The following is a 27,425-nucleotide window of genomic DNA, read 5'->3' on the forward strand; positions in this document are numbered from 1 at the left end:
GTAGGTAATTACACTGAGAGATTCCCTGCGGGGGATTAAAACAAATGACACAGAAAATGCAGCCCATCTTCAGTGCCACTCACTCCAGCTCCAACTGCACTTTAAAAATCTTCTTCTTGCGACGCTTACAGGCCCATGAATACCCAAGCAATCGCAATAAAACAGGCTGGCAGCCGCAGGAATTTAGTGGGGTCGAGTTTAGGGGCCGTCGGGAAAGGATGAGGAGGGGTCGAGATTTATAGGCAAAGTAAAAGTGTTTAGCGTTTGCCGCTAAACTGCACATATGGTAATTGCGCAGTTTTTTCTTTAAGCGGTGCGGCGCAAGAGGCATCTGTCCTGCCAGTCTCCCAGTGACAGACTGCAGGGAGTATTGCTCATCATTACAATCTCTGCTGGCAGCCTGTTTTCATCACATTACAGTGGGATAATGAAGTGCAGCGTGCTAGCGTCCTCAGGTTCTCTGAGCAGTTTGCCATGAGCACAAGTGGACGGCATTCATCCAAACATCTCTGACTGAAGCTTTTACAGTCGCGTTGTCCTAATTAATCATTTCTTGCCAGACAAATTTGAGGGGGACTGCTGAGAATTAGATCCCCGCGTGGTTTAAGAGAAATGTTTGTCTTTGCTGATTTCTGATTCAGATGAATGAGTAACATCCTCCACTCTTCTACTTGTGTTTTGTTTTTAGGAACAGGGAAAAGTATGCGTGACGTTCAACATCGGGACAGTGGACATTAGCGTGAAGGAGACGTCCACCCCAATAAACGATGGCAAATACCATTTGGTCCGATTCACCAGGAACGGAGGCAATGCTACATTACAGGTGGACAACTGGCCAGTCAATGAACACTTTCCAACAGGTACACCTGCTCTTATCCATCTATTTAACTGAATAGAAAGAAAATTATATTTTGAAACCACTGGACACCACCTGTTTGTCAAAAAGATAAAAGGATTCCTATTTTCACTCAGGTTTACCAGTAGCTTGATGCTCCTGTGGCAAAGCCTGCTTCAAAAATACCTCGAAAACATTTATGTCCACAGGAGACAAAACACAGCCAGATAAAGTCTTTTGTCTTGCATGAGGCATCAACTGTGCAACATCTGGCCAGTTCATTTTAGGAGAGGAATAAAAGGCACCAGAAGGCATTTGGTCATTCAGGGCACAAGCAGAGGAGAGAATGCTGGAGCGGGGGTGGCCTGTTGGCCAGATAAAACTGCTGGCTGCCTGTATCTTTCACTCCCAGGTCAGCAAAAGCATCACAGCAGCAGAATAAAAATAGTCTCATCGACTCCGTTCGGTAGCTTAGGTTCTCCCTTCGTTTGCAGGAGCAGGAGGAGCAGGAGAGAGAAGAAGAAAGGTTTTGTACTTAACCAGTCATGAAATTAAGTCATTTCTGCTCTTTGATATGTGTCTGCATGTTGCCCAGCTTCAGAGAGGTCACCTTTGTAGCTCTGTCTACTGTTAGCTGCTCTTCAACTCCATTAGTCAACCTGAGAGGACACAAGGAATGAAAAGGCAGCTAAAGTGGAAGCTTGGTTGCGAAAAGGGCAAAAATAATTGGGCCAGAAACATGTAGATGGTGAACAAATGGGCACATTAGCCAAATCCTAAGACTACTGAATGCAGGAGTGGGGTTTCACACATAATACCCCCTAAAATTTCCAAACGTTTGAAGGAAGCAAAGAAAATGTAAAGGTTACGTAATGGCGAGGACGAAAAACTCTAAATCAAAGTTGATCCCTTTCACGTTTCAGTCCGATGTGTCAGCCTCCCTACAGCATGCGGCGAGTCGCATGGCATCACCAAGGACACGGCAGCATCCTCTCCTGGCGTGACCTAGCACGCTGTTTTGGTTTGCTTCAATTCTAGCGCAGGTGACGCTAATCCTTTCTGTCTCTGGCTTTCTTTTGCCGTTGGCTGTCTTTAGCTTTCCTCTGAGCAAACCAAATTAGACAGGTTTCATAACGGCGTCTCTGCCGCACTTCTACCGGAAAACACTGAGAAACTCCACAACATGTGGCACACAGCACGCGCACGTGGGCGGCGGCTCGCTCGCAGACGCGTTATCGCCCCACGAGGGAACCAATCAGACCAACGTAGCTGCATCAGAGGTACTTTTAGCGCTGCCGTTTTAGGACCTGGTGCTTTTTTAAAATGTATTTAAGAATTTAATTATTGCCAAACTTTAATCACAAGTCATTTTAGATAAGGCTTCTACTTCTTCCACCTTCATAATTATCACAAGTGATTTTTTTGCATCAGCCTTTAATTAGATTTTCTCCCGTTATTATTACGTCAATACCTGATTCAGAAAAGGCTGCTGTTGGCATCGCAGTTAAAGTGAGGAACAGCGGTCGATGTCTAGGTTCCTCCCCAGAGATCTGGCTGAGGATGGCTCCCTGCATGTGAAGGTTGAGGGATTGAAGCTCTGTTTTGCAAACAGGTTGTTTGCAGAAGCCAGTAATTCCAAAAGAATTGATTTTGCTCCTCTCGGCCTGGATGCTTCGTAAAGGCGTTGCCATCTCGTAAGCAATTACACGTTAGTGCGAAGACTCATCGACTGCTCTCCTACATTTCTAACACCGAATGTGAGGACAGCAGGCGTCACAAGGCTCCCGTGTGGTTCGATAGAATGTTACCTGATCTGCGGGCCTCTGTCTCTGCGAGGGTGTTGCTGGATGACCTGTCGTCAGATCCATGCTCGCTAAATAGAGCGGCTCATCTAAATCACAGCCGTGATTTTGAAGGCTGCTCACCAAAGTCCAGATGAGTCCAGTCTTCTCCAAAATCTGACCTGTTTCTGAGCTAATTGGCCGAATCCTGTGCCCACGGGAAGCCAAGGATGTAAAAGACATAACTATAGATCGCAATGTTGGGAAGAACCAGAGTAGATGACATAGGAGGAAGTCTGCAGTCTTCTTTTCCCATCCAACAATATAATCCGATCCGTACCGCATTAGCCTTCTGCAGCTTACACGTATTCCGTGTGTGTGGGCGAGGAATGTGTGTTTCTCCCTTTCCCTAATTATTCCCTTCCTCCAACAGTGCCCTCTCAGATCTTTATTCTGTTTTTGTCCTCGGATTCCTTTTATCCGCGCTTCTTTTCTCTGTCTCTCTTCATTGTTCAGCGGCAGCCGTGCAGCTCTCCCACCGTCTTATGTACTTTTGTGACAACTTGCATCACTGCGGGGCCTTGTCTTTGTTTAACGAGAGGGTTCTAATTTCCTTATATAACGCTCTCAATCCCGGCACTTTGGTGATTTTTGGATTACGCGATTGTGTGAGTTTGAATCTTTAAATCAGAGATTCGTCTGAAAGAGACCGGCAGAATTTGCTGTGATGCTGTTCTAATACTGCGTCATCGCTGATGCCGGATAAGGTCGACAGCTTTGGATAGAACTCTGATTGGTTACTTTATTTAAATCACCTTTCACTACCTGGAAAAGACTCAAAGACCTTTATTTGAAATATTGCCTGAAATCCAGGCAAAGCTGGACTTAAGATAAATCCCCAAACATCCTTGAGGCCAGACATGATTAGTCCTATCTGAGAGAGGATCTCTGCCTTTGTTAGAGGCGAGTGCAGGGGCTGCCACTCTAATTCGGACTTTCTGTGCCATAAATTTCAGAGTATCCTGATAAATGATGAATTTACTCCCTGGCTTTGTTTAACATCTGAGGACTGGGAAAGTGGATGGAGTGAAAGCTGGCTGCAGGAATGAGTCGACGTGGGTGAATAGACAAGCGCCGCAGCCACTGAGGGTTTACAAAAACAGTTAATGGAGCAGCTAGCAGGGATACCTTGACAAAAGAGAGAAAGAGCTGACATGCAGACTGATAGATTGGCTACAGACGAGGTGAAAGGGAATGAAGAGTGAAAGGTAGATGAAGTATTGCAGGATTGTGGTTGCAGAAGAGCAAAGAAGGTTGATACATTGGAGACAAAGCGAATCGGTGGGTCGATGTGAAGGAAAGGAGGGAGAGAAGTGGCAGCAAAGACCAAAGTCAGGTGTAGATTGCAAAGGAGGCGGCTGGCTGGGGAGTGATATTCATAAGCGGCAGCTGCAGAGGCCCGGTGGCGGATTTGAGCGGCGAAATGATCATTTTTGGACAGAAGGGTGGTATATCATATTTACTAATCATCACTAAATGCAGAGAATGCCAGGAGCCTGTCACGGCAGCCATTTTCACAGTTTTGATGCACTCTCAGCGCTGGCCCAGTGATGGAACCCCGGAGAGATTCGTCTGGCAACGCCAAGTAAAAAGAACGAAGCAGATGACTGTCGGCTTGCCAGTGTTTGTGTTGACTGAATGGCTGCCACCGAACGGGAACCATTCAGACTGTGTTTTTGTCTGGGACAAATCAAAAGGTCAGGGCAATTATCAAGTTTCACATGTGCATAAACTGAAATGCTGCACAAAATAGAGCAGATATGAGCGGCACGCTGTTGAAATTGTCTGTGCAAAGCGGCGTGATCGTCTCATAAGCAATAGTGCTTTTATTGGCAAGGTCATTCATTCTGGAGTCACCTTTAGAAATTCAATATCAGATTGATAAACTAGAGAGATTTTTCTCATTAGTTGAGCAATTAGTTTGCGCTGCATTCATTACGAGTCCACTGTCACCTCATTAATCACCGTGACCAATGTGAGAGCTGTACCTGAGCCGCTAGCGGCCTGGACAGACGCTCACCTGCTTCCTTGTGACAGTGGGATTGTTACAAGTCTTCTACCTGTATATCCTTGAACTCCTCTAGCCCTCCTGTCGGTTTCCATGCAACCACTTTGCCTCCCGTTGTGGCTCTGGTCCAGCGGAAAGCGCATTTGGCTACAGACCCCAGATCTCCCCCAGATCAAAGGAATGAGGAGGGACTCCTGCCTGGGCGCTAATTAACCTTCTGGCGAGCTGCAGACGCCGTCCTTTTACCTCTGGAGCTCCCTTGCATCCATAGACCCCCCCCCCCCAGCTGGCTATAAACTGATCTTGTGGCAGCCAGATGAAAACAGTAGAAAGATTTGAGGTGAGAGGAGGGGAAGGAAACCAAGGCAAGCGTATGGGTTCCCTAAATGCTGTGGAGCATAAGTGGCTTAATGAATCGCGGCGTGTTCGCTCCTCGCACAATTTTAATCAGCAAGGGAGAGTTGCGCAATATGAACAGAACTGGAAGGAGATGAAGATGAATTAAGACTTTTCACGTACAGCTGAATGTTCTACAGCTTTCAATCCTCATGAGGGTTTGTGTGATGTCAATCAATAAATGACCCCAGAGAATTCCACACATATTTCCAGAAGAACCTTTCACCACAGAAATGAAGCTCTGCCCTTTTGCTTGGGTTATAAACGATGCTGCGCCGCTGCCTTTTGTTCCCTTCAAACGCTCTTCCCACCCGCGAGACGCCGACGCCACCGCATCTTTCATATTTCTGCGCAGCCTTTATAGCCTCCTGTCATGCCTGGAAGAAGCAGCAGTTACAGCTCAATTTTCACAATGCCTTAGTGATTGTCAGAGAAAACATCACATCCCTGCACAGGTAGAAGAGGAAGTCCTATCAGGCACACGCCACAGTCCCAGTCCATTATCTGTAATTCCCATAGAGCTCGTACATGTTAGCTACAGTCCCACCAGAGAGGAAAGTGGCAGCTCGGGTGTAGCACGGTTTTGTTTTGGGGTTTTTTTTGCTGAAAAGACCTCCCATCATCTCCGTAATGATGCCATTTGTATGCATCATTCTACTCAAATCAGTGTCACTGTGGGACTTCCCTCCCCATAGCTTCACGGCGCTTCGAATTACCACTTCCTGCTCCATCAGTGCACCCCTCTCCACTCCAGATCTGCTGCAGAGGTGCTTCCTTCTGCTAATAAAGTGCTAAACGCTGCTGTTCCTTTGGCTCCTGAAATGTGAAAGCAGGTGGTGTCCAGTAGGAGAATTAGTGCATATTTATTCCTGGCAATTTGCTTGAAAGGCTCAAGGTGCATGTTTATCTTTCTAACCCTCTAACAGCCTTCTTTGTGTCTTAATTATGTGATATTATGATTGTGTGTTGTATGTATTATTGTAGATGATGTGTGTACATGGATATTTGCCATGCTTTTAATCCATGGATGTTGTATTAGATTTAGGTGTGGAGTGTGCTATTTAATATTGATTTAAAATATTTAAACTAAAGTATTTGCAAAAAAAACACTACTAAAGCTTTTCTAAATATTTCTAAACGCTGATAAAACTCATCATAAACTACTGTATAAATGTATGATGTCTGTTGCTGTTGCCAACTGTTTCAAGCTGTTTGTTAAACTTTCAAACTTTAAAGGCAACAGCGACATTGAGCGCTATCAAATGGCAAATAAGAAAATCCCGTTCAAATATACCCGGCCAGTAGAGGATTGGCTTCAGGAGAAAGGTAACTCTTTACCAAACTTCTGGAATGATTTATTTTTGTCTTATTTTCCTGTCATTCCATCGGCTTGCTCCCTTTCAACCTCTGAGAATGAATAATCAACCCTTAAACCCTTTGAAAAACAAGTTAAAGTTTATTTTCTTCCTTCTTTTGCTCTGTTTTTAAACCTCTTTCTTTCCCGTTTTTGTCATTGTCATCATTTAAAACTGAGTTGAGTGATGGTGTCCAGTTAAAGGGACTGGGAAGACGTGTCCGAATGGTAAAATAAGAGGATTTAAAGTGTCACCCTTCTAAAATGATGCTAACTCCACACTGCAACAGATGCCCAGTCAGAAAAGTTTTTTTATTACATTTTTCTTTATTACATGTAGATGGTGGCATATGACACCCTGACTCGAGTTAATTGTAGACTGTTTTGACGACTGTGTGTCATAGTGAGCCTTGTATAACTTCTACTTCGCTCTTACCACATTAAGCAATCATCTCTTTTTTTATATGGCATGTATTTAAACTGGCATAATACCGTTATAAACAGTGTTATAAGTGAATTGCTCATAAATACTTTAACCTGATGATAAAGTCCCTTTAACAACCCCTAAAGTGCCACCAGTTTTTTGATAAGTGCCATTTCTGCCGCATGCATGACTCCACGTGTGCTATTTCATTTTGGCTTGTGTGGTCCAAGCGTCCCGTCCCCGTCATCCCATCCCCGTTGTGTTGTGTTTTGAGACATATTCCACCGACGTAACAAAATTGCAGTCGGATGTATGTCTGTAAATAATTCAAATGAGATTTTCAATTTAGATCCCTGTGTTGTGAAACTTGGGTGCCTAGTTAATGCATGCGTTTCTACGACTTGTGCTAATGAAATGGGCTCTGCTCTGCGTTCAGTGTGTGCTGCATTCATTTTATCATCATGTGTCAAAGCCGCGCTGCATATTTATTAATTATTTCACCAGGACTCTGCTGTTGTGTCCAGATAATGTTACCAGTGGTTCCAGCTCATTTTCCATGGCTGGTATTTGAGCTGTTAATGATAATGTTTCTGTAGCTGCGCAGCACTCACAAATGTGTCTTTTCCTTGTAAATCAAGGGAAGGAAGCAGCAGACAGCACTGGATGTTAGCTGCAGGCTTTCATGAACACAAATACTGTAGTCTGTAAAGGCATTTTGTGCCATTATGTTTGTGCTGTTGTACTCATTTGAACCTCCACCACAGTCTATTAAAGCTTTAATCATGAGGTTAATAGAGATATGTAATCCTTGTTATGATTTCTCTTAGTGCATCTGACATGAAAATGTTAAAGCTGAACTGCTGTGTTTGATGTTGCTAAGTACCTAAACATGTAAAGCTAAATTAGCCCTGGCATTAAGCACCTATTTATTCTGTTTTTTGTGTGTCTTTTGTGACAACTATTTGCTTCATTTTCATCTGTAATATTTCAACACTCCCTCCCCTCGTGCCAGGCCGGCAGCTGACAATCTTCAACACCCAGGCGACTATCACCATCGGCGGGAACGACCGGAAGCGCCCCTACCAGGGCCAGCTCTCCGGTCTTTATTACAATGGTCTCAAAGTCCTAAACATGGCCGCCGAAGGCCACGTCAACATCAAGGTGAACGGCAGCGTGCGGCTGGTGGGTGACGTGCCAAACAGCAGGGGCGGCGCACGCACCACCACATCAGTGCCACCGGAGATGTCCACCACGTTCATCGAGACCACGACCACGCTCTCCACCACAACTACCCGCAAACAGCGCTCGCCACCGACTATCCAGGTAAATAAAACCTGTGAGGGTGCAAGACTTTACATTCAAACATGGTTGAAGTTGTCTGCTTAATGTTTAGCCCAAAAGGTAGGTAAATAATCAGAAAGGAGGGGCAATTGGCTATACCGCAGCTGCCCACCAGGGGGCAACATGCATGCTTTGAAGGCCCTCATTATCCGTCTTTTAATAGTTTGAATCTAAAGCAGCTGCACTATACACTATGAAGCTGTCATGCAATAATATTAAAGGAACAGGTAGGTGATCTTGCATGTCTGTGGTGAGAACGCTCATGTTGCACCTAAATCTGCCACTCTATTGGTTAGGAACCGGTTTATTTTTAGAAAGCGATGTCCTTAACAAAGGTGCATCTCACAGCTGTTTTCCAAACAACTGTCCACAAAGAAGGATTTCAAGTCTTTGCTCTACGTCCCCAAAATCCCTTTTCTCCTACACTTTTGCATTCTCTGAATTTTCTCTGCCCCCCCCCCCCCCCCCCAACATTTTGCCTGCCATTGTGAGGCGAAAGGGTTTCCATTGTGTCACTGGTAAAAGCGCCGGTGTTCACTGAAGCATGTGAAGAGGACCTCGCTGCTCCCTTTCTCAACATTTCTTATTTTTTTTCTGTCCTGATTTCATTCTGTCTCCATCGTGACACTCGCCCAGTCCACTCGCCCAGTCCACCTTTCGACAATACATCTTGCGTCCAGGCCAATGGATCTCAGAGGCCGTGCCAAGAAAGTAATCACGCAGAGAGGTCCTCTGACACCCTGAGGACAAATTCAACAATTCTTTGTTCATATTAAAGCAATAACTTTCCCTTAGGGTTGGGTCGTGGTTGGAGGAGTGGTTGCTCTATTTTCCTCAGCCTTTTCACCCTCATGGGATATTGCCTGGCGTGAGGTGATGATGGCCCTGTGACGACTGACACTTGAACGTCTCCATCGACTACCTGAGTCACAGCTGCCGCAAAGAAATACCCACTGTCAGGCCTTCATACCTGGGGCGTGCTGGTCCGGAGGGGACTGCGTCTCTGCCCGACAGAGCAATAATACATAACTGACCGTTTCCAGCCTCTGAGGTCACGTCCTGACAAGAACGTGGGAAAACGGCGTGCTGAGTCACGGAGGCTATTCTTTTCAAAGCAAGTCGGTAACATTGCAGGTGCAACACGAGAGCTTTTCTGTTACACTCAGTCCGTTTCAAGGCGAAATGATGAAACTTTTCCTGGTTTGTCGAAATTTACCACGTTGCTGTCATCCACCACCTTTGCAGCTTAGCCTTGAAAATGTTTTTCTTTTCCCTCACCCTCTTTTTTTCATTCATTTTGGATTCGCCTCTTGTTCCTTCCTCTTCCATAACCTCTAGTGGCAATGCCTGCTTTGATTCACACCTCTGTGTCCTAGAATTTCATTTGCCTGGGCCTTTAATTTTGCTCTTCCCTTGTTGGCTGTCACCCAGTGGGGTGTTAGCGGTTCAGAGGGGACCTGGCAGGTTCTCCACCCCTCAGGGTTGTACAGCAGAGTCAAGGGAGTTGAGCTAGCAGCAGTGATGCACTGCACTCCTCAAAGGATGCTAGAGGTATTTGACTCTGTGCTAAAGCTCGACCATCCATATGTCCACACCGTGCTCCTCGCACGGAGGAGGTGTGTTTCTTTTACAACGCGAAAAGTGCTAAATCCCTGGGCAGCTTCACTTCAGCAGAGTGAGAGACAGGACTGGGGAGTGTAGGAAAAACCAATCTCACGCTTAATTAATGTCTCCATTAGGACATACCCACAGAACAGACGTCTTCTCTTTCACTGCTATTGCGTGGTTGTTCAGTGGGTCAGACGGGCCCCAGAGGGACAAAAGAAATGTTAGAGATTGAGGGTGTCAAAGGTTTGTCAGCACACAGATAGTTCTGGGCCTGCGTTGTTAAGCAAATCCAGTCACATTAACGTGGCTCTGGAAGCGTTCATTTCAGGGGAATTAACATGATGATGTGCACTCGGATGGCTCTCACCACCGTTTTTAGCAGATCTGATTCTTAATGAGTGTCAAAAGTGGCCTGAGAGTTGATAGTAATTATGTCAATGACCTGGCTGCTTCTGAAGATCTGAAGAAAAAGAGTTTTCCCCCATTTTTCTCTCAAGAACTATCGCTTTGATCAAGTGCAGCCTTTAGTTTCACGGCCCGCTCCATGGATCATATGGAGACGTTTATATGATGACATTGTTCCATGTCAAATATAATACACTAACATCCCATAACTGCTGTTCTTCCTGCTGAAGACCAGCTCAAGTCATCATTGTAAGAATAATAAAAAAAAATCAATCTCCAATATCCTTTTATGTATCTTCATTTCATCACCAGAGGTTTTATTAGATCCTGTATTGAGTTAGATAGACGAGTAAATAAGCTTCTAAAAAGTGCAACGATCAATCTGCTGTATAAACAAGATAAATGAATAAATACGGTTCCATTAGAGACCATTTTAAGTCTCGTTAAAGGGGAATTTGGCCAGTGTTTAACTGCAGTCACTTAAGGCAACGTTTCCACGGTGATAACAAGTGTGAAAATGTTGCAGACCTGATTCTAAAGAGTCTGTTTCTGCAGTCTCTTTTTAAGCAAATAGCTGAGTTCCCACCGCTCGTGCTAAAGCCATACGCACGGCTTGACCGGAACATCTTGAGTTTAAACTGTGCATAAGGAGGGCTTTTTCTGCTTCCTTGTTTGATGCGTGCAGTCCTTGTGGCAACATTGATTTATGCAAAACCTCATCACAAGAGATCAACGCCTCGTTCTCAATTAACTCGCCCTGCTAGCGTCGAGATGAGCGAGAACAATTAGAAGAGGGGCTGCAATCTCCAGGAGCAGGGAGGGGGGCAACAGCTGCAGGAGAGACAGTGAAAGTGATTTGCAAGGTAGCCATGTTAAAGAAATTGCTCGCGTCCATCATCTTCAACAGGCAGGGCGCTCGGGAGGCAGGAAAATAAACGGCTCATTGTTTGCAGTGTAATTGAGCTTTTTCTGCTGAGAAGCGAGAAATAATTCTCAATCTGTGCACTTGGATACGTATCACACGATGGCCTTTCGTTTGTGATTTTCTTTTGGGGCTGATGTTAAATATGGTGAAATAGAGAACAGAAAAACACCAACCACATGTTTTCCACCTTTTTGCCTCCTCCCCTGTTGTTTGAAACACTGCCACCAAAAAGAACTGAAATAAAAGCAGTCGCTCCATAAAGGTGAGTGTGAGAGAGGAAGAACTAAGAGAAGAATGTACGCAGCTCTCTTCCATCGGAGCTGCTAGGGATCACCTTCATTTAGAAGCCATTAGACCTGTAAATGCCTGCAGGTCTGATTCTGATTTCCTTCTGATGTTCCTGGTGGGCTACACCTTCCCACGTTCCGCCTCACAAGAGGTGGGTTCTTGGAGAAGACTGAAGGTCCATTGTTTGCTCAGTAGGTCCAATTAGAGACAGCAGTCTGATGGGGAACTTGCTGTGTTGTTGGGCTCATTAAAGGGACAGTGAGACACACCTCCAAGGATCTTTCATCTCTCCCACATGCACAGACTAAGGTGGTGACGTTCACTTGTGTTCCCAGGCGCCGTGTCTGCAGAAGAGAAGCAAAATATCCCAGGATTTTCACGTCCCTTCCATCAACTTGACAAACTCATTCCACGCCTGTCTGAGTTTCTAACTTCTCCGTCGTGCAGCTCTGTGTGTGTTTGCAACAGCCCACTGTGACTTTATGAATTTTTCACTTCATTTGGTGCATGAACACGCAGCGGTCGCCAACGTTGCTCTGTTTGTGCATGTTTGCGGCGTCTGGGCTGCAGGTCATGTGTTCTTGTGTCAGACTGTATGTGCCTGTGGTGGCGGGGGGGCGTCGCCCAGTGTGTGAGAACGAGCAGCTAACTCCAGGGGGTGTGTTGCGCTTGGGGGTTTGTAATGGATGTCCCCATGTTTCCCTGTGAGTGTGTGAGGTGTACCTGCTGTCAACTGCCACGGTGGGACACCCTCACACCAGAGGCAGGACAACAGCGCACGTAGCCTACACACACACGCGCGTGCAGACAAACACACGTACATGAGGGTGTGATGGCGTCTTCCACCTGTTACCAGAAGGTTGCGTGGAGCATGCACGTCTGATGGTGGAAGGTCTGGTCGCAGAGTCGGAACATTTGAATTTCATACCGGCAGCGCACTTTCATGCCAGGCTCAAAGGACGGAGGGACTTTTTAGTAGGCAGAAGTAAGTTTTCAGTGGATGAAGGGAGTCTGTCCATATCTCACATAAATGGAATGCAAACTAATTGTCCCGTCACAGATGAGATGCTGTCAGCGCTCACTCGCGGCTCATGCTGGCAAAGGTGAAGAGAAAAGTAGTCCTTGGGGGAAAAACTCTGCATGAAAATGCGTGTAGACCCGCATGTATAAGAAAATGGAACAGAAGGAATGAAAGTCGGTGCCAAGTCATTTTAAAAAGATGAAATTCAACCCTCCTTTTTCCTCCAGAAAAATGAGTCTGGGTGAAAAGGATATATATTTTTAAAAAGCCTTTCTGCAGTGTTTTGGTTACCCAGGAACTAAGTGCTACTCCTGGAACAAGTCAGTTGGTCTCTTTCAGTATCCACATTTGCTATTTTACTTAGTTAAATTAAACCCTCCTTAAAGCCCCTCTCCAGCCACAGCCTATTGCCCGAAAAACATATTTAACTAAGCCAACTTGAAAATGATGTTTTGAAAAGCACAAAAGAGATATTTAACTCTAAACTATTCCCACTGCACAGATGCACGACCGATCGTTGAGAGATTTTCTGACACGCTGAAAGACATTTTTAGTCTCCTGCTACGCCTCTCTGCTCGGCCTTTGTTTCAACAGGCTGCCTGGCTAGTTGGACATCCCAAGATGCCTCCCAAGCTATGCAATCGTTAGTGATGGTGTAATCTTGCTGTCAGAATCAGCTCATCTAATGGAGCTAATGGAGTGGTGCAAACTTCTCTGTTTTACAATTATCCACGATAACTGCAGCTGTGTTGATGCTGCAGCACCACCCACACAACGGCTGATTTATTTCACAGCAGCAGTAATGAGTCTGCATCAACGGGGGACTTTACACACTCGTGCATGTCTGCCTAGTAAAAGTTCATCCACTATTTCTATACAGCCCTTGTTAATATTGTTAGACCACTCTTAAATATGGCCGTGGGACCTTCTCCTTTAAAGTACCAAAGACATCCATGCTAATTCTAGCAAAAGCCATCAAATCCAGGAGGAATCCCGTAGAAGTGCAACCACAAATGTGTTGCATGCAGCTACATCTGAGGTGGTCGCGTCACGCTGGTCATTTCCAGTTTATTATTCTTGGCTTCTCCTGACACCGTCTGCAGATAGTTGTTTTCCCTTTGAGGTTTAAATGGCTTTGATGTCTCCAACACGCAGGCTAATGGTGTCGGCGCTTCTGCCGGGATGAGGATACTGCAGTTGTCTCGTGGCTGTGAAAGGTCGCCGTGGACGCCCCTCTGGACAAAATGTCGCCATGTGATACAGTGATCTTGCTAAATTTTCTGGCCCACTGAAGGCGGCGCGTGGATGCTCCAGTCAGTGCGACTTAAATATGTAGCACACAGATGCAGCCTTTGATGTTCCACGGCAATAATGCGCTGTTTCAGTGCAAAGCTGAGCTATTAGCAAGTCCTCTGTCTCTCCACAGAGTGTCAGGAATCTCGCTCCCGTGGTCAACTTTGCAGCGGGAGCTAATTGTCCGAATGCGCGGCTTCTGTAGCGTATTCACGTCTCCTTTGGGCGGTGTTTGTGTTTCCACTCCCATCTTCTGTAAAGAGGCTAAATCAAATGCTTGATTTGGTTTGTGCTTATTAGGAGCTGAATTCAAATGGGACTCCAGGCTAATTCATGAGACACAAAGTGGCCAGCATCGGCCCGTACATCGGCCCCCGCAGCTGCTCAGGCTTGCAGCTGCGGGGGCGTAATAGCCCGCAACATTGAGAAGGGAGATCAAATGCGGACGAGTAAGGTCCGCTTTCCTCTCTTTTTTCCTCAAACACTCTCTGTCCAGAACCCCAACAGCTCTGCCAGTTGAATGTTTTATTTTACGCATTGATTGGGCAGCTCAGGTTTATTAATAAAACCCTTTGACCCAAACAAGCGTGGAGCTAATTAACACTTACAATGTTGGGAATTTATTGTAAAAAAGCTTAATTTTGAATAGATTCTATCAGTTCTACTTGACTTTTTGGAGATTTTTGCTTTAGAATGAAAAACTTCATCTAATAAAAAAAACCCAAACGCTCCAGGATTATAATGGGTTCTGAATTCTACTAAGAACAGATGTGTACAGATTAATTTAGGTCTTGTTTAAATAGTCATGACTTCATAACACAGATCTCAGGGGGACTCCATGGCGCTCGCCCCGTCAATTCACACTGAGGGTGTAGACCAGAGGTGTCAAACTCAAATACCCAGTGGGCCAAAATTCAAAACTGGGACAAAGTCATGGGCCAACATGGATATTTATTGAAAAAAATCTTCCTCCAGCTAGAACACGGAACCTTTTGACATGGACCCAAACTAGTTTTGCTCAACAACTGAACATGGAACAATCAAAGCTTAACACAATACAATATATAATTTATTATTGCACACATGCAAAATCGAAATTCAAATTAAAAAAAACACATCACTGGCATTAATTTCTTCTCTTTATATTTGCAGCCTTCTCTTTTAAATTTCAACAGTAATCTTTTGCCATTGTAAGTTAATGTAATGTAAATGTAATGCCTTTGCATCTCTTTCTGGCACCTTTGGGTCATTTCCAGGTGCTTGTGTTTGTCTTGGTATTGTGTTTTATAGTGTCATCTGTTTGTCTCCTTGTACTGCACATTGGCTCCACATACAAGACAGACAGGTCCGTCTTTTACATATCTAAAAAGATATTCTGCCTCCTACCTGTTCAGAAAGGTCCTATTTTCTGCCTTTCTTTTTACCATTTTTCAGAGGGGTAGTGCCAGAATTAGCATTAGCATATAAGGTTGCTATGACTACTTCCTCTTTCTTGGTGGTTGGCAAGCCACATATTGGTGCATTGCCAACACCAGCTGATGTGGAGTGTGGATTTTCACACCAAAACACTAACAGAGCATTCTGGTATTTGTAGTATTAGCACATGCGCTTTAAGAGATAATACCGGCGGGCCAGCTCTAATACTGTATTTTCACGACCATAAGGCGCACTGTATTAAAAGGCGCAGTCTCAGTTATGGGTGCTATTTCTGTATTTAAAACATACATAAGGCGCACCGTATTATTAGGCACATGCTGAAACATACAGTAAAAAATGACAACGGAAGTAAAACAGTGAGTTTCGACACATTTATTGAACAAAATATTAATTCTTCCGCCACAAAACCATCAAAGTTTTCATCTTCTGTATCTAAATTAAACAGCTGCACTATTTCAATGTCCAACATCCCGAATTCCTCTTCTTAATCATCTGAATCAGACTCACCGACCGGTTCCGCTTCAGCGTTGATTTTGTGAAAGCTCTTCCAATACATGAAGACGGTATCATAGCCCATGCGTCTACAATCCACCTGCATATGGTGTCATAACCTGCCCGCCGCTGCCTCATAGTCTTTGTGAAGGAGTGTTCGCCTTCCGTCATCCAGTGCTCTGTCTGTTTCCGTGGCAGCCGAGAACCACGGTGAACGATGACTTCTCGTGTCCCGTTGTGCGTATCGCCACCGTGCCGGTCTCTTTTTCTCCACTTTGTGGGTCAGAGGGATGTTAAAAGTCAGAGGGATCTCATCCATGTTGGTGATGTGGCTGGGCGCGGTTATCTTGTCGCAGCAGTAGGTGCGGAAGATGGCCACCCTCTCCTGGTTATGGTTAGGGTTAGGGAAGATGGCCGCCATCTCCTGGTAATCCGCGGGCAGCCGCTGCGCAACAGTTGTCCTCGCACGTATGGAGAGATGCCGCCGCCTCATAAAGCGAAAACACTAAGATTGCTTGATTGCCATTTTCAGCCGCATATTCGATGGCCTGCAGTTTAAATTAAGCCTCATTCATCGATTTTTGAGAAAATCTCAGTGTTTTAGGTGCGCCTTATAGTCGTGAAAATACGGTAGTCAATTGGTATGGCTTCACGGGCCAAATATAATTACCAAATTTGGCCCACGGGCCAAAGTTTGACCCCTATGGTGTAGACGTTTGAGCAGACGTATGACGTTCGCAGCTTCAGTGCAGCAAATATCTCAAGCAAAAGTGTACTTGAAAATATCAATCGCTAACAAAGGAGCAGAGTGCTCATTATGTGGCGTTAACAGTTTCGATCCACACAACCTATTCAGTTTCTAGTTTAAGCTGCTGTGATCGGCTTCAATCTACCTTCAACGCTCCTTCTCCATCAATCTGAGGTGGAAGAAGTTTGAAACGACCACCATTCCTCCTCGTGTCGTCTCGAGAAGCTGAGCGATCTGGATAAAAAGAGATGTGACCACCAGAGGTCGTGTGATCAGATGGGAGAACGTTCCAGAAGGTCAACATCCCGGGAAAAAACGGATAAAATCAACTCCTGTAACTGTGAGAAACAAGATTCTCTGGTGCGATAAAACCACCATTCTGTGCTTAATCAATCATGTTTAGAGAAAACCAGAACGGGAAGAAGGTGCACCGTAAACAAGACAATGACTCGAAGCTCAATGTCCTTGAGTCCCAATCAAAAATCTCTGAAGAGACCTGGCAGTCTCCATCCAACCTAAAAGTTTTCACTTTTTAGGTCACAACATAATAAAATGTGGCGTAAAACTGGGGCAGAAACGGAAAAGTTCCGTAAATCAAACTCGCCCTGATATGACCTGATCACAAAATAGGAGCTAAATTGTTATATATGGATTTTCGTCTGTGGCTTTCAGTGATTACCTATAAACTTTGGGAAAAAAATAGTGGAATCCACAATTATAGTCAGGCAGAGACGGTAGAGATGTGAAATGTGCACATTACGGTTGTAAAGAGGCTAAACCGGATACGGTGCAGGCTAAAATAAATTTCCTGGGGTGAGACAGAGAGGCTAAATTGGTTTGTTATAGGGGGACACAGAGGCTAAATGCACTGGTTAGAGCGGTGAGAACACAACTGCTGAAACTCTTTACAAGTCTGCGTCTCCTCTGAGAAACAGATACTTTTGCCTTCCTCCCGTGTCCCCGGACTCTCCCCTTCCTCCCCTCCTCTTCCTCCTTCCCTTGTGCGCTCTCATCTTCCCTGTGCCATTTCCTTGGTCACGCCTTTTAGAGCAGCTCACCGCCACATCCACATGAATTCCTCACTTCCACTTTGAAGGGTGAGGCTGTAACACAAACCATAACTCAGTGCTATAAATCGGGTGTTCCGCTTTCGCCAGCGGCTCAGGACACATTCCTTCCTTCCCTTCATCTCTTGTTTGCTCCCCTTACCTGTCCTTCCGTACCTGTCGCTGATCTCGTGCCTGTCGCCTCCCTCACATGTATGCGAGCGCTGGTGTTTGTCACTGGGCTCCCTGATGACCTTGAAACGCTGCAGCAGGGGGGTGATTAAGGATCACGGCTGAAGACCATTTCCGTTTCCATGGGAAGACGAATGACCCCGTTTGTAAGTGGCTGCCTTTGGCCTCCGGGCAATTAGATTTTGCTGTGAGCCAGCAACCCTCGCTGGTCTGTGTATTAAGGCAGGTCCTTGAGAAACGGAGAAACACTCAGTGTTCTGCTGAACTTGATACAGCACGGTGATAGTGGACAAATTAAATTCATTTTCTTTTATTTTTCTATTTATTTCTTGTCTTCACCAGCTATTTTCCTTCACTTGTCCTGCCCTATTTTAGGTTCCAGCCAAACCTTGATATGAAGGGGAAAATGTGCTGACTGCAGTAGGTGGATAAGAACGACCCACAGACGTGGATATATCGATATTTGATCCAAGAAATAATTTACCGCCTGTCTTTGGCCCTGCAAATTGACTCTGAGGTTCATTTCAGTGTAATTTTACGACTGTAGTAAATGTGAGCAGCCCTTTTTTCCTGTGTAAACAGCCAATTCTATTACTTCCCATCGCCACCGGCTGTTATTTTTAGCATGGCTTGTCATTGTCATTGCCCTCTTCTTTGTTCCCTTCTAGTTTATTCTTTCCCTGATAAAACATCATATCTGTCACTGAGTGCGGAGCAGAAAGACTTGTGGCAGCCAATTGATGGGGATGTGGTCCGCTGGCATTGATGTCCCCTGTAATACAAGCTTTTCCCTTGTCAGCCCGTCAAATCCCTGATCGGACACGATAACGTCAAACAGCCGTTGATAGGGAGTCGAAGTGACCGCATTGTGTAGATGTCTATCTTATTTTGGTTTTAAGCCTTGTGGAGCAGCAGAATGGGAATTAGCGAGACAGCCGGGGAGATCAGATTGGAAAAGTCTGACCTGATAGCTGATTTTTTCTTCCTGGGTCCAGTTCTCAACCCTGCAACATGCTCCTTGTGTAATGAGATTATATTTTTGCAAGGTGACCAATAAAGCCCTTTGAATCGTGCGCATTAAATTTGCCCTCGCCGCTGTGTTGTCGCTGGTTTGAACAACTCTTATTCATTTCACCGGTCTGCCAGGTTCCAGGAAAACCTCTAAGGCTGCATAAACATGGCCGGGTGGTGCTAAGTCTCCTTTCTACTCTGGCAGGTTTCATTTCAGGATGTTTCCCCCGTCCTCCTGGCATGAAAACACGTGAAGGTCATTTGTTATGATGAGGCCACAGCACAGCGTTCTCTTCGTGTTCTTTTTTAAGCAAGCGCATGCTGAAACTCCCCTCGTCTCCGTATGACACCGAGTCGTCCGCGCTCATATTTCATGTCATGTTTTTAAGCCGGGGGCCACGGCTCTCTTTTAGCCTTTACGCTGCTTTTACCCAACCGTGGGAGAGCTACAGACAGTGGCCGAGTGCTCAACGCCGCTGCTGTCTCCCTGCTGAGCACAAGAAACCATTTTTGATGTGCCTGAGCAAATCGGCGTCAGGTTCGGTAGAACATTGTGGTGGAGGAGGGAGTAGCGACGGCGGTAATAAAGACACATAAAGGCAAAGACCCTTCATGGGCCACGACTAAAGAGCAGAGTAGGAAGTCTTGTTATGGAGCATTAGAGCTCTAGAGTCTTCATTCAGGAGCATCTGCCAGTGGCAGCAACGCTGAGGGTAATTGCTAGTGCTAATTGTTAGCGGAATTCCAGATCGGCTGGGCTCGGCTTTGCTGCACCTTTTTTTCCTGTCTGTAAGTTCGAACCCACCTCTCGCGGAGGCATCCATCGCCATCCATCGCCGGTTCGATCCTTTTAGTTGATGTGCTGAAGTGGTCAGAGGTAAATGCTAATTTAATGAAGTCTGGACATCGATTGCGGGCGGCTGTGTTTCGTAGTGTGAGGAATTTTTTATTAGTTATTAGTATAATCAGGAATGAAGCGTTTGAGTTTTGATGTACTGAAATCCCGCCGCACAGAAAGTGGGGATGAGGCCGTCTGTTCAGAATAATTATACCAAAAAAGAAATCACTTTGCTGCCAAAATATACTCCGCTCTATGTTTGGAGATTATATGGAGATTTAGAGGCAGAATTGGATTTCCCCAGCTGTGAAATCAGTTTTTGTAGTCCCGCTGGCCAACTGCATCATTTTCCCTGTTTTCCCATATTCCACTCTAGGCTTTCATCGCATACACGCACATGCGGAGGCCCTTTTTTTTTTTTAAATTCCACGTGCTGCATGGCGTTGCCAGCATCATGTTGCATGTTGCTGACGCCGGTGGTGGATGGAGGGAAGGCACTGAGCACGGCGTGTGTCATTTCAACATACATTTCAACTACATCAGCCACAAGGACTGAAATATCACAACATAAAGCCGCTGTGGAGCAGCACTTGAATGCATCGCGATGAGACTGGCAGAGATACTTCACTCTGCTTATGAAAATGAATAAGGGGATCTACAAATGTCAAACACCACACTTGAAAAAGGTCTCTTCAATTTCTCAGTGGAATCAAAGGATCTTTCTCTATAATACGGAATGGATTCTGTCAGGTTGAAAAAAAAATGAATGCCTTGACGGTGAGATTGCCCTTCTACCATATGTATCCCACCTACCGAGGTGACGCAGCCAGACCTCTGTTTGTGCCGATAAGGTGACAGACGGAGTTTTTCATTGTTTCTGTGCGGAGCTGAAGCCCGGTGTGAAGCCTTTGCTGTGACTTATCCAATATGGACCACATTTACAATTTCAAGGTGTTTTAAGTTTGGTGATACATTTAAATGATAACAAGAGTATCAACAGACCGACCTGATGCCAGAAGAATCTTTCCAATTTCTGTTTTCTATATTTCATGTTTTTTTTTTGGTTGTTGTTTTCCTGATGCAGGAACGATAACAGAAGTTACACATTTATAATAGTGCTGTTAAGAAAATCGGATATGGATCTTGTTCCAACAGCACTCTTTGGATCACAGTATCTGTAAATCTATCGTATGTGTGCATGTTCAATATCCGAGATTTACTGGCTTCCTGGGCAAGTTAATCTCGTTATTCTAGCTACATTAATGATCAAAGATGTTCGGCACACGCTGAATGGGCTAATTTTAAATACAAAGACATGTCGCACCATGTGGTTGCTTCTGCTGTCGTCCACACGAGTTGCAGCAACACAGCTAATGTGTCTTCGCCTGCGCGAGCATGCTAAAGCTAATTACAAACCCATTTCACCATATACATGGCAGGGAATCCAGAATACCCCTGGAGACATCAAAGTGGAGAAACTGGGTTTCTGTAATCCCTCAGCCCCATTAAAGAAACCAGGTTAATTATTAACATGGCATTTAGAAAAAAAAAATCTTCATAAGGAGCTTAATGCAGAAATCCAACTGTTAAATGTATGCGTATAATCACGCTGAACACGACTCAGAAATTGTCCTCGGCACTCTCTCAAACATGAGAGTGTCAAATGTGTCGGTAAAAGCCTAAAGAATCCACATGTAATTGCATTTGAATGTCTTGTTGTCCTAAAATATTCAATTATGTCAGTGAAATGCGGCACGAACGTTGAAAGCCAGAGCTAGTGTTTTGGTTGATGTCGGGTTACGACATGACGCTCCCGGGCTGAAATTGCCGGAACAGACTTTGAAGTGGTCGAGGATTTTCCCTCATCTTTCCCTGTCCCTGCCTCCCACATCAGCCGCGACCATAATAACGAGCAACAGCCCTCTTTCAGCAGTAGCCAAGACTTTTCCAGCAGTAATGCGGCTTCAATAAATTTTCTTGTTTACCAAAGAGCCATATTTTACAGCAATTTAGCACGGGGGGGTGGGGGGGGGTGCTTCCTTCTTTCTGCGAGCCTTGGAATGTGGTACGTTATACCCATCAGCAGAAGCATCAAGTGTAGTGATCCCACTGCGGGACAACCCACGATGAGTAACTGGAAAATAATCTGCTTCCCCGATTGCTAACGTGTGTTCGCCTATGCAGGTAGTAGAAGCTGGGCTGCTCTTTCGGGCTCTACCGGAAAAGCAGGGGGGCACTTTCATTAGCCTGTCAAACTCAATGATATTTAGAGCCCCACATGCTAGGCCAGGACTGGAAACTCAATCAGTGCTCTGATTTCATAACCCTGCATGGTGACGGGGCTTATTTTATCGCTTTACTGATTTACTCTAATAAAGGCCAGCCGCGGCAGCCCACCGAAAATACAACCTACCACTCCACCCCCGTGCCCCACCTCCACCTCTCCCCGGGTCGACGCGTAATGGAAAAAACAAAGAAAGAAGCTGGGAGAGGATAAATCTGAATTCCTGGAACTGGAGGGTACAGATAATGCATTGGCGGTGCAGGTGTAGCTAACGCGCGTCCCTCCCTTCCCTCTGCACAAATCAAGCCGGGACAGTGTTGATCTGTGGGGGCTTGGTGGGGCCATTGATCGTGGAAGACAGAGGAGAAGAGGGGTGATAAATAATGGGGTGGGGCAGGGTGAGAAGGGTGAAGGAAAACAATTATCTGCAGGGGTGGAAAACACATAAAGTAAAGAATGATAAACACTGTGAAATATGATTGACCGATGTGATGTATGGACGGCGGAGGACAGGCAGGGAGGTCTGTGTTAGCAGAGATATCCTTGAAAGGGATGGCCAGTAAACAGCCCCCGCAGTGCCTCCGGATGACTGTCTCTCTTTCTCCGCAGACCACGGATGACATCGTGTCTTCGGCAGAATGTTCCAGCGACGACGAGGACCTGGAAGAGTGCGACTCCGGACACGCAGGTGGGATGGGTGTGTCGAGTTGTGCTTGCGCCGAACGTGGTCTATTTCCCTTTATTCTATCTTTGATTTGCCACCGAGGAGCCCCTCCTCCGAGCATCACGTCCCATGGGAGCTTCAAGTGTAACTTCAAAAAAAAAGAAAAATAAATCAAAGTTCTGTGAAAAGTAGCCAGAGTGAGAAACACACACTGTTTTGAGAGTCTTCTCAGTGTAAATCCAAACTCAAGAAACCCTTTGGAGATGGATAAAAGCAGTAAAAAAACATTTTTTCTATCCTCAGGGTCTGTAGGAAGTTAGCTTCCTGTCGTCTGTCATAGTTAAAGATCTAATCTCGAAAACCAAGTTACACTTAGCTATGGGGCCACTGGTTGCTGACATGACCAAGCATTGATACTAATTTTCTCCTCTCAGCATTTGGTCGAGAGAACTTTTCTTAAGTGCGAAATTAGTATCGAGCCCCATGTCGCCCTGAACTGATGCTTCAAAATGTATCTGTCCTGTACATGGTTGATTTCTTCTTGCTGTGCGTGTGTGCGCGTCTCTCTTGACAAAGGATACATTTTGAGATTCTTTCGAGAACAAAGATGCTTTCAGCATAGATACTGTGATATGTAGCAGACTAACTGCAACAGAGCCTCCTCCTCCCTCCTCTTTCCTCCTCTTTCTCTTGTTTGTACCTCTGTTTTTGTCATCGGAGGCTTGCCTTACCTGAAACATTCTAATAGAGAACAGATATCCTCGAATTTCTGTGCGCATCGTCTCTCTTCCCCTCCCCTTTACACACACAGACACACACTCCTCACTCACTTGAATCGCTCACTGGGGCTGGATCTCAGCAATAAGACCCTCAGTGAGTGGAAGAAGAAAAACAAGCTGGGAGTCATACAGCAGATTTTTTTTTTTATTTATTTTTGAGGCAACTTGGGTTTGCACGAGTTTCAAACATGCAGCTGTCGATCTCAGTCCTGCCCGGGAGCAGTCGGCACATGGTCCATAGGAAGCTATATGAGAGAGCCAGCATGCCGGAAACTGGCTCAGTAAGCGTGTCCCCCGAGGCACCATGGGAATCATAAAGAGCTGAGGATGTTTTACTGCTTCACTGTCCTTCAAAATGCCTTCAGAGCGGGCTAATTGATGCTGGAATAATCTGGCTAAATATGGCTCGGCTTAGCAGCAAGCGTGTCCACTTCTCGCCGCTAATGACGAGTGGAAACAATAGTGGCCCTTTTCCTTTACCGCCTCTGCTCGGAGGACATAACAGCCGCTCTGGCATCTCTTCCTCTTTGCGAATGGACTCTCTGACTCTATTGCTGTGTTTAAGAAGACTTCTGCCAGTAATTTGACTGTTTCCACCCAGTCGGGTCGTTCGGGGGCTGCTCCCGGTGCATTTTTCTGTAAGTGAAGTCACGCTGAAGCGATGCTTCGGCACGTCTAGAGCATTCCTCTGTACTTTCAAACCCAAGTATTCTCAAAAGATGAACAAAGCGGGTTGTCAGAGGTTGACACGGTACCCTCCCCTCATATAGTGGCAACATATGTACTCATACACAGTCATACATAATGCACATTTCACCATGTCGACACAGAAATTCATGTCCTCATTCCTCGTCCTGCTCCCAGTCATGTAAAAAGATGCATGACATGTTCTTCTTTTCCTTTCTCTCGCATTTGGTTCAGTTTCTTTCTTTTCTTCTTCTGTGGTGCACATGTGAACATCTCATCACTGTATCGGCCTGCTGGGTCGCTGAGAGTTTCTGCTTTTTTTTCTTCTTTTTTTTTGCTTTGTTGCTTTATTTGGGGCTGGAGTGAGTGCAGTGGGGTGTTTCCATTATTTTTGTCTCTTTCCTTTTATCCGTTCTCTCATGCACCGGTGTCGTCCTCCATCTGCCGCCCATCCCCCGAGCAAGGATCGAGCCCCTCCTTACGTTTTAGCCTCATCTTGTGCCGCATGAACTTTTGGTGGTTGGAAATGTCAGAGTTGTCATCGAGTTTGTGTGGAAGAAACATCCCCCCCCCCACCCCCCATTCTCGATACAGCGTAGGGAAATGAACGGCAACAAAATCTTTTCTTGCCATCATCCTTGTTTTGGCCTTGTGCAGGCAACCCCATTCTGTCTTAAGAAAGTTGTGTGTGAAAGAATGACTTCCCCGTCTCCTCTCCCGAGTGTTAACCCCTCCCCCCCTCCCCCATCCCCCCGCCCATCCGACTCACCCACTTTCTTTTAGCCCTTCTGCATATACATGTCTGTTTGAATGCAGATGGCATAAAAAGACTTTTATTGCCACACAGTATATCTGTTTTTCTATTCTATCTGTTGCTCCAAGTAGAAGGCATTTGTGGCATGCACGCAGTCCTGGACTAATAATTCTCCCTCTAACTCCCTCTTTCTGCATGATTAGCATCCATTTCGTATGTTGCTTCTCTCCAACCCATATGTCTCAGGCTAACCCCAAGCTGGCTTCTACTACATGTCTGTCTGTCTTGTGTTTGAGGCTAGAGCAGCGGCCCCCCTGCCCGCCGCTGCCTCCAGCCCCTCCCTCGTCTTTGTGCTCGTGTCTGCACGCTGTCTGTGTTAGCGCGCTTCGTCTGTCCCGTGTGCTGTCCGTGCTCGTCCCGTGATCGTGGTGTCTGTATGTTTAATTAAACTGTAAAATCTTACCTGTTCCCTTTATCCTGTGGGGGTTCCACAAGAGAGCAATTAAGGAGCGTGTGGCACCCAGCCGGCGGGGGGGGGGGTGTTCACTGAGCTGACAACAGGAGCAAAACACAGACAGGAATGGAGACGGAGGAATTAATTTGCCTTTAAACACCAATAAGAGAGGATGCCATGCCTATTTTCAGGAGGGGGGAAAACAGAAAGAAGTCAATTGCTGCTTTAATTTCATGGTGATTAACAAGTTTAAAGTGTTGCAGTTTGTCATCGGCTCATAATCCAGCATAGGGTACTATTTATAATAATAACAAAGCTGCACTTGCAGATTCCCATAAACCCAGAGAAGTTTGTTTAAATACAGGGAGATATTTAATGTGAAATAGCAGATACAACCTGCTGTCACAAATGTAACGCGACCGTCGGATAAAATGTGAGAAAATGCAGAAGAATGAAACTGGATCCCTCGTGGTCAGTGAGGTGGGGGTGCAGCGCTGCGCCATAAAGGCGGTTGCTCTTGTTATCACGAGGATTGGGGTGTGTAGGCCCACAGAAATATGCAAGATTAAACACTTCACAGTCAAAACTGCTGCCCTCCTGCACTTTAATTAATTAGTAATCCAACTTCTCTAAACCATCTCCTGTCAGATCCTTTTTACAACATCAAACCAGCCAAAATGATCCAGTTACGCCCTCAAACATCTCTGACATTACAGACAGAGCGCTCATAAGTCATCAAAGCAGAGCCTATATCTTTAATGCCCCTATAGACGAGGAACGTTCTACAGTCTAGCGCAAATATGGTCTAACTAAAAAGGGCTTACAGGAGGAATAAATGCATTAAAGGGGCAAAGATACCTAAAGATTCCCAACATTTTTGACAAGAAGTTTCCGTTTCATCAATTTCAACAGATGTTGACCTGAAAAAGTGCTTTATTTCAGGAGAGAGTGATGCTAAAAGCAGACAATCGCCGGATGAGGAGTCTTCTGTCGGAAGCACAGAGGTCATTAATAACATTATTGATGATTTTGTTGCGGCTCTTGTGGTTTCAGGAAGCAGGATGGGGCTGACAGTGCCCGGCGCCTCTTTTCTGGGACATATCAATTGAATGAAGCCATCATTCATGTTATTAGCTCTGCTGCTGCTCCCTTTTCCCATATACTGAGATTCAATTTGTCAGCCAAGGGAAGGGGATATTGCACTGACTCCAATCTAAAACTAGCAAATGCGCGCAACAAGTTGTCATGCTTAAATTGCCACTTCTGTGTTTACGGTTTCATTACTGTAAGTTCCTGTAAAGTCACTCGGTTAAAGCTGCTGTAAACGGTGAATCAAGTGCAACAGGAGGGTTCGATGTCACAGATGTGGGCCAAAGCCTCTTTAACTCATTTATTTGGCTTTATGTCATTATTGCTTACTGTTTTAGCTGCCGTCTGAGGAAAAAGCACCCTTTAAACCCTGCATTCGCACAGGACTGCGTAGCTGGAAGCTTTTAGCAGCCAAACTGACAATAAAACTGTAAAATAAAATGAAATGAACCTGAAAGAGCATAGAAAATGCCCGTTTGCAGCATTGCGAAAGCGTTAAAGTTCTTACTGTGTCACTGCTGAGAATAAAGGTCTGTTCTGTCAGCCTGCACCCTGGAATCTAGACGCCTCCCACAGATCTCTGTGAACTGGTGGGGATGGTTTTCCATCTGCAAATTAAAGCGATTCTAAAAATAAACAACGTTAAAAATATCTCCACATCTCACAAAGCTCAGAGAAAGAAAGAAAGAAAATTACAGGTATGGCGTTAAAAGACATATAGATAGAGCCTTAATATCTAATGTCCGTGTTTCTTCAGTATCCAACGTATCTTTAATCTCAAAATCCATAAAAATCCTCAAAACATGCAGCAACATAATATCAACTGAACTTTGTTTGATACAGAAACCCAGTGGAAATTAAATGTAGCTGAAAAAGGGAACCGGAAATCAAACAAATCGTTAAAGAATCCTTGAGAAGAGGATTAGTCCGGCCTGGTTAGCGTAGCGGTTTATCTCCATCCTGCGTGAGCGTCCCAACATACGTGCTACAGGACGCGGGATGGTGACCATGGATCACTGGCTTCACTTGTGGCATCAGCCATGATTCTGTCAGGCCCCATTGGGCCAGCTGTCACTTCCACATGGGCCTCAGATCCCTGGAAAGGTTATTCTGCTGACACATGTCTACCCCGTGTGTAGGTGTAGCCTTTTGACTCTACGGCAAATCGACCGTCTGATGCGGCCTCGTCGGAGGAGCCGATTCTGAACGTC

General features: G+C 45.4%; 1 protein-coding gene across 23 annotated transcripts in view; it reads left to right on the top strand.

The window, feature by feature from the left end:
* The window catches only part of nrxn3b (neurexin 3b), a 302,073-nt gene that overhangs the window by 267,037 nt on the left and 7,611 nt on the right, over positions 1 to 27,425 (top strand). For 17 of the 23 annotated variants that reach the window (XR_008947310.1, XM_057016587.1, XM_057016607.1 and 14 more), the window contains 4 exons: positions 689 to 860; positions 6,317 to 6,406; positions 7,871 to 8,181; positions 22,397 to 22,475. Coding sequence is in view for 22 of the 23 variants with exons in the window: in XM_057016587.1 (XP_056872567.1) it covers positions 689 to 860; positions 6,317 to 6,406; positions 7,871 to 8,181; positions 22,397 to 22,475 (652 nt within the window). In the remaining variant the exon portion in view is untranslated. The remainder of the gene's footprint in view (positions 1 to 688; positions 861 to 6,316; positions 6,407 to 7,870; positions 8,182 to 22,396; positions 22,476 to 27,425) is intronic. The other 6 variants (XM_057016603.1, XM_057016599.1, XM_057016601.1 and 3 more) reach the window with 1 other exon arrangement.

Source organism: Takifugu flavidus, chromosome 19 (genome assembly GCF_003711565.1).
Source record: "Takifugu flavidus isolate HTHZ2018 chromosome 19, ASM371156v2, whole genome shotgun sequence".
NCBI classification, from domain to species: Eukaryota; Metazoa; Chordata; class Actinopteri; order Tetraodontiformes; family Tetraodontidae; genus Takifugu; species Takifugu flavidus.